General features: G+C 43.2%; 1 protein-coding gene across 1 annotated transcript; it reads right to left on the reverse strand.

Moving 5' to 3' along the window:
• Window positions 1–2,374: 2,374 nt before the first annotated feature.
• On the reverse strand, window positions 2,375–2,695 carry LOC105742197 (60S ribosomal protein L36a-like). Its single transcript, XM_012514785.1, has one exon. The coding sequence runs from the start codon at window positions 2,693–2,695 to the stop codon at window positions 2,375–2,377; it is 321 nt and encodes a 106-aa protein (XP_012370239.1).
• Window positions 2,696–8,102: the final 5,407 nt, after the last annotated feature.

Consider the following 8,102-nt stretch of genomic DNA (forward strand, 5'->3'; position numbering starts at 1 on the left):
TTTTTTTTTTTTTTTTTTTTTTTTTTTTTTTTTTTTTTTTGAAACAGTCTTGCTCTACATACTGTTCAGGCTGGCCTTGAACTCACTACATAGCCTCAGCTGGCCTGGAACTTGCAATAATTCTTCTGCCTATGCTTTTACTGATACTACAATGTTAAATTTTTGTACTTTTATACTATTTGGGACTATACTATTTTATGCTATTTGCTTTCTTTCTCTTTTTTTCTTGAAGTAAGGTCTTACTATATAGTCCCAGCTGGCCTTGAACTGCTATATAGCCCATGCTGCTCTCAAACTCCAGATCCTCCTGCATCAGTCTCCCAAGTTCTGGAATTTCATGCATGTGGTATTGTTGGGATCCGGTTGCCACATGCTGTGATCTGATCAGTCTCCGGGTACCCGGAGAGAAAAAGTGGCAGGAATGAGGGAAGACAGTAAGGGCCTTTATTTCTACTTTTACAAACTTGCAAGACACAAGGTTGCCTAGCAACTAATAGCCCACAAGGTCCAGGCAGGACGTTTGTCTGAAGACTGAAGAAACTTGACTGCTTTAGGCAGTGAGGCTTCACCTGCCCTCCCACAGATGATCAATTTTAGCTTCAGGGCTCCCAACCTGGTACCATATCTGGCTTACTTTTTTTGTTTGGTTGGTTTTTTGAGGGAGGGTCTTTCTGTACAGGTTGGACTGACCTCAAACTCGCAGTGATCTTCCTTCCTCAGCCTCTGGAGTGCTGGGATTGCAGGCATGTGCCACCATGTCTGGCCTAGCTTACATTTAGAAATGAAATGTAAGCCCTATATTTTGGCTATTCTAGGGCCTTTGCATTTCCATATCAATTTTATATTTTTCCATATTAATTTTAGCATTAGCTTGTCAATTTATATAAAAACCATGCTAGTTTCTTTTTTTAGTTGTAGTTTTAAAAAAGCATAAAATTTACTATTGTTACCCTTTTCCTTTTCTTTTCTTTTCTTTCTTTCTTTTTTTTTTTTTTTTTTTGTAACCAGGGATTGAACTCAGGCCCTTGCTCTTGCCAGGCAAGTGCTTATTCTTTTTTTTTTTTCTTTTCAAAGTTTTATTGATAAACATATAGCAATGAGACAGTTTCAAATCAAATCGAAAGTACAGTTTCAACAAATAATACACTGCATATATTCTTCTTAGTGGTTAATTGCTGTACAAGATGCAGACTTGTGATCCTACAAGTGCTTATTCTACTGAGCCATCTTCCTGGCCCCCAAAGTTGAGATGGATTTTTTTGGCGGGGGGAGGGGGAAGGGGCTGGCTCAGGATGCCTTAAGGGCAGGTCTGGTAAGGCATGAGGATCTGGGGATCGAACCCCGATATCCTGAGCCTGACTGCTTTGCTTAAGCAGACACAACTGAACTAATGGGCAGGCCCCCAATTGTTACCCATTTTAAGTGTACAGTGCAGTAGTATTAACTATTTGCATGTTGTTGTACAACAGATAACTAGAAACCTCTTTTTTTTTGGTACCAGGGATTGAACTCAGGACCTTGAGCTTCCCAGGCAGGCGCTTAGGTCGCTGTGCTATATCCTGGCCTCTAAAAGTTTTTTACAAAGAAAAGTTTTACAAACTGTTACATCTAGAACAGTTTTTACAAAAGTGAAATTTGGCGCATTCCTGTTGGTTTTTGAATAGGTATTGCTTCCTTTTCTTTTTCTTGGTTCTAGGGCCTTGTGCATGCTAAGCACACACTGTACCACTGAACTATACTGCCAGCCTGCTAAGGATCATTTTGCTTGCTTGCTTGCTTGCTTTCTCTTTAAGGCAAGGTCTTTCTATGTAGTTCAGGCTGGCCTTGAACTCACTATGTAGGCTAGACTGTACTTGAACTCGCAGGAATCCTGCCTCAGGCTCCTAAGTGCTGGGACTACAGGCAGGTGCCACCGTAGCCAACTTCAACATTTTTGAATCAACCGATCACTTTGGGGAAGAACTGCTGTCTGACAGCATGGAGCTGCCCAATCCCAGAGGGTCTCTGCCTTGCCTGTGCCTGGCACTCTACCATCCCTCAGTGAGCCAGTCATCGGGCTGCAGGGAGTGGCCCTCCCGCAACCAGGCCTGGACCAACAGTCATATTTGAAACTATCTGGTCAGCTGCCCCCATCTGATGCTGAGGTGGCCCAAACTGACTCACCTGAAGTCCCGCCACAAAGTTGTATCTTGAGATAATTATGTGATCACCGTTTTTTAAAACAACAATAAATAATCCCAGAGCCTACATTTGATCCTGTTTCTTCTTTCTTTCTTTCTTTCTTTCTTTCTTTCTTTCTTTCTTTCTTTCTTTCTTTTTTGAAGTAAACACAGGAAGATGTTATTGTCTTCACAAAAAACCAAAATATGAAAAGTTAAAACTGGGTCACTTGGCCCTTTCTTTTCTTATCTCCTCCCAGTTCAAAATGCTTGCATCTCTTAATAGCCAGCATTCTCTTAGATCTGTGGTTGGGCTCTACACACTGAAGCCTCAGCACACTCTTCTTTGTAGTTTTGGCCTTCTTCCAGAAAATCGACTTAGTCTGTCCACCACGGCCACTCTGCTTCCTGTCATAACGCCGCTTTCCCTGGGCATATAGAGAATTCTTGCCTTTCTTGTACTGTGTCGCTTTGTGGGGTTGATGCTTGCCACACTTCTTACAGAAAGTTCTCTGGGTTTTGGGAACATTGACCATGCTTGCAGGTGCGCTACCGCGAGGAAAGAAAGAAGCTGGGCTGGAGGAGGAAGTATACAGGCCTCTTTCAATCCTGTTTCTGTCCTTAACCACAGTTCCCAAACCCTAAAGTTGTGCTGCTGGCAACAGCAATTACTGGAGGCTTTTCTACTTCCTTTCATTGTATATTACTGCACAGCAACTCTTCATGGCCACTACCCTTGAACTCTGGGACTCACACTTGGCGTGTGTGTGTGTGTGTGTGTGTGTGTGTGTGTTTACCTCCACATCTAAAGTGTGGTATTCATGAATATGTGGCTTGTATCTTGAGGCTTCTAAAGTATAGTGTTATTGCCAGACATGGTGTTGAACAGCTACAATCCCAGCACTCAGGAGGATGAGGCAGGAGGATCACTGTGAGTTCAAGGCCAGCCTGGGCCACACAGCGAGACCTTGCCTTAAAGAAAAGAAAAAAAATAGTGTTATTTTCCATTAACTATAAAGTGACAATGATTAACTTTTTTTCTGTGGTGTTAGGATTAACCCGAGAATTTTTTTTTTTAAATTTATTACTGGGTCTACCAGGTCTCACTACATAGATTGGACTCATAGTGATTCTCCTATTTTCAGCCTCCCAAGAGCTGGGATTACAGGGGCCCAAACCTAGTCTCAATCCCCTTCTCAGCGTGCCCGGGGGGCAGGCCAGGCACTGCACACTGGGGATCGAATCCTGGCTGCTGGGTCTGCCTAAGCCAGCGCTTTAGTACGCTGAGCTATCTGGCCGACCCTAACCCAAAGTTTTGTGCTCTACCATTGAGCTGCACCTGAGCCTAGGGGTTGTTCTTTTTAGTATTTGTGTTCATAAGTAGGCACCATTTATGTTGCGTCTCAAAGCACATGCAGTCAGCTAAAACAGCCAGGTTCTTTTTGCTTTTCACTGACAGTGGGTGTTCAGCAACCACAGAACTTTTCTACGCTTGTGTTACTTTTATCTCAGAGGCTACTTCTGTGTCTTCTTGCCAGCTCCCTATCTTCTTCCGAAGGATTCACTCCTGCTGTGCGCCTCAAGGCCCCGTCCTTGCTCCAGTTACTCAGCACCTTTTGGCAATCTTGTAAATACTTCTTGACTATACAGCTGGAATTTTGGGCCTTCTGAAGCATGGAGTTATTTTCATTGATTTATAATGAGTGCAGAACATGATTAGCTTGTTTTAAAAATGCTGTTTTTAAAAATTCCATTCACAGGGGGCTATTGTTTACAGCAGGTTTCATAGTAAGTATATTGAGTAAAGAGCAAAATAAAAAATAATAGGAAATAGATCATTTGCAAAAGGGAAGGGGACCAGGAGGGAAGGAGGGAGGAAGGGAGGGTGGAGGGAGAGGAAGGGGCGGGATGGAACAGGATGAAGCTGTGTGATGCATGGGGCTCAGCTCCCTTCAAGGAGGGTAGCCACTATGTCATGCTCACAGGCACCAATACAAACTAGAAACTGGAAACAAAAAGGCAAAAGCCCCAAGTAAGTACATTCCCTTCCCTGGCAATCTTTGTTACAAGGTAACTTTCCTAGGTCTTGGGTTGCCAGTGGATGTTTCAGGACTCAAGGTTGCTTTTTTTCCTGCACGTAGCACGGTTCTCCAGGAGGGCTCCAGTCCTTGGTGGGATGCCCGTAGCCTGGTCTTTGTACTTTCTCCTTTCTCTCCTCTGCCCCTCTACCTGCTCTTCTTGGGATTTTCTATGTCTTAGAAAGCAACAAATCCATCCTTCCAGTTGCCCAGGCCAGAAACCTTGGCATCATCTTTCACTCTTCTCTTCCTTTTACCCCGTGCTAGGAAATCCTGTTGGCTCTCAGAACATTTGCAGAGCCGAGAGTGGTAAAGTATGCCTGTAATCCCAGCACGCTGAGAGCCCGAGGCAGGAGGATGGCAAAAGGGAGCCCAGCCTGGGCAATTTAGTGAGATGCTATCTCAAAAAAGAAACAGTAAAAATGGACTAGGGATGAACAGTGACCTATAAGGCTTCCTACAGTCTGGTCTGCTATTACTTTCTAGTCAAGGTTCAAATGACATTGCCTATTCTGATCATCCCAGTTAAAACTGGAATCTCTCCTCTGTTTTTTCCCATAGCATGTAGCACATTTGAATAGGTCATACAGTTTGCTTATTTCATTACCTGACTTATGTAAATTATAAGAGGGCAAGGATTTTCATATTTTATATATTAATGGATCCCCAGTGCATAAAACAGGATTTGCCTGGCAAGCACAAGAGCCTGAGTTCAATCCCCAGTTCCGCAAAAAAAAAAAAAAAAAAAAAAAAAAAAAAACCCAAAAAACAAAACAAAAAAAAAAACTAAGAACAACAACCAAAAAAAACAAACAAAAAAAAGAAAAATAAAACAGGAAGAATAACCAGTACCAACAGGACCTGCCATGTAGCAGGTGCTCATAAATACAGCACTTATGGAACGAATACATAAATGAGTGCAGTAGATCACAAATCACTCATTTGTGAATTATTTATTTATCTATTTTTATGAATTTGTTTTTTTCCCATAATTTTATTGAGAAAGAAATAGCAATGAGATAGTCTCAAACCAAATTGGTAGGACAGTTTCAATAATTAACACATTGCATACATTCTTCCTAGTGATTAATTGCTGTACAAGATGCGGACATGATATCCTATTTACAAACACCATTAGAACAAATCCCTCGAGGCTGGAGAGATGGCTCAGTGGTCTAAAGCACCTACTTGGAAAAAGCTTGGCAAAAGCACAGGGACCGCAGTTCGATCCCCCAGCACCACATGCCAGCCAGCCCCGCCCCCTGGTGGGCTGAGCTGGCCACAAACACACATACACACAATAAATAAATGTAAATAAATAAATAAATAAATAAGAAAGACATAAAAAAAAAACAAATCCCTCTATTCATTAAGAGAATGTAACTATATATCTATCCTAACCATTTTGAATACAGAGATACAAAATGGACATTCATCTGTATCCCCTTTTTTATTTTTATGAATTTGGTACAGGACCTTACCACACAGCTTGGACTCGTAGTAATCCTCCTGTTTTCAGCCTTCCCAGTGCTAGGATTACAGGTGTGTGCCACCATGCCCAGTCTCTGTGGTTGGCTCAGCGTGCCCGGGGGTGGGCCGGTGCAGCACCATTTATGAAATTAAAAATGAATAAAATGCAACAATATGAAGATTATTCACCATGGTAATCAGTATAATCACATGGAAAGGGTACTAGACAAGAGGTGACATAGGAGCATGGAAGCCCTGCCTGACACTGTCTGTCCCAGAGGCTGCCTGACCTTTGGCTTCTGTCCCCTCTCCTCTCCCTGCACTGTGACCCCGCTGTCCCCAGCGTGCCTCTATCACGCCTGCTGCAGTGTCCAGCCTGGAGCACAGCCCCAGAGATGCCTTGCACGCCTTTCTGTGCAGTCTCCTGCTCTCTGGACTGAATTCACAGATCACAGTCTGACTTCCCAGCCAGGATTACATCCTAATACCCCATGTGGACTAAATCTGTCACGATGTGTTGAACACTCTTTTTGACATTTTGATTTCTTGCTAATGCATTGAAGACTTTTGAGAGAGCAGGTCTCAAAGCTTCTGAGCCCCCTATGGCTGGCCTCTGGGAGCATCCAATTATGCTAACTGCCAGCCCACATTTGCTGTCTAGGGCTTTAGGGGTGGAAGGGAAAGGGAAGAGTGCCCAGTTCCAGTACAAATCATGTTGAGTGTTCTTGGCCATGTGGACATAAATCAAGGTGTCTTTGGTTTTCAGCACGCTTCCCACAGAGCTCCATCCCCAGACCCCCACCTTTGTTTTGCTACATCCTTATCCCTTTTTAAAAACTTTTTTTTTTTTTTTTGTCTTCAGACAGGATCTCTGAAGTCATTAAATGCTGGTCTTCCAGAGAATTTGTTTTCTGCGGGGAGCTCGGAGCTTCGTGTTCCAGTGAGACAATACGAATGTGTCTCTTTGAAGCACATTCTGTTCCTTGAGCCCCTCCTGAGCAGGTAGTTTTTGCTTTGCCTTGTTTGATGTTTGCACCCGTCTTTGGTGCTTTAGGGTTTTTTGTCTCCCAAGGTCAGTCCAGGGGATGGACTTGGGTCTCATGTGGCTGGAGAAGAGGGAGCTGGAAAAAAGGATTCATTCTCGGTCATAGTGAAATAATCCGAATGTACACAAGGGTTCGTTCTCTGTCCTAGCGAAATAATCCAAATGTACACACTTCAGGCGCATTCTGTCCACGCATGTCTGCTCAGCAGGCTCTAATGTCTGCCCCCACCTTTTGGATGTTTAGGGAGTTTGTCCTCTAGAGCTGGGTCCTGGAGATGGACCCAGGCCTCCTGTGATTGGAGAAGATGGCAGCACCAAATGATTACCCAGTTGATTCAGAGATGACCAGGGAGGAAATCCTGGTGTAGCGGTCTCTAAAAGGGAGGTAGAGGGTTGGCGAATGTGGAGAGCTGGTGAGAGATCAGTGGCCGGAGGTCATAGCAAGGAAGGTAAGAGGAGCCTGTCTATGTGAACAATGACCAGCAGTGACCAATGTGCGTAAGCACCAGGCGGGAATCCTAAAGTCTGGTAAAAATGCCAATTGCCCATGCAACAGAGAGGCTCATGCGACAGAAGGGCACACCTTATTACTTAGTATTATTTTTGCAGTGTCAGGGATCCAACCAGGGCCTACACATGCTAGGCAAATAAATGGTCTACCATTGAGCTATACTGTTAGCCCCGAAGCTATTCTATTCAGCTATTAGTCAGTGTAAAAGGCAGAAAAATTTGTGCACCTTCAGACTGTGTTTTGAATTTTTTTTTTTTTTTTTTTTTTTTTTTTTTGCGGAACTGGGGGTTGAACTCAGGCCCTTACACTTGCCAGGGAAGCGCTTATTCCACTGAGCCATCTTCCTGGCACCAAGACTGTGTTTTGAAGATTCTGTCTGGGATAGAAACCAAGATATAGGGCCGGGGAGATGACTTAGTAGAATAAATGCTTGCATGGCAAGCACAAAGGCCTGAGTTCAATCCCCAGTTCAAAAAAAAAAAAAAGATACAATGTTTAGGATGATAGCAACTGTCATGTTAGATTATATTCTTGTGTAGGGCTTGGTGTGGAACTGCAGAAGTGGGTACTGATTTGGAGGATACCAGTGGGCCTAAAGGTCTGAGGTAGACTGCATCCCACAACATGCCTTAAAAATTCTGACTCTCTTGCTAGTGAAGTGGAAGACCCAATACTATTATGGACTACTGGACTCTTTTAGAATATTTTGCTGAGTTAACACACCTATTATATTCAAATAACGGAACTAAACAAAAAAAGGGGATACAGATGTTCATTTTGTATCTGTGTATTCAAAGTGGTTAGGATAGATATATAGTTACATTCTCTTAATGAATAGA

Source organism: Octodon degus, unplaced genomic scaffold (assembly GCF_000260255.1).
Source record: "Octodon degus isolate 3935 unplaced genomic scaffold, OctDeg1.0 scaffold00041, whole genome shotgun sequence".
Classification (NCBI taxonomy): Eukaryota; Metazoa; Chordata; class Mammalia; order Rodentia; family Octodontidae; genus Octodon; species Octodon degus.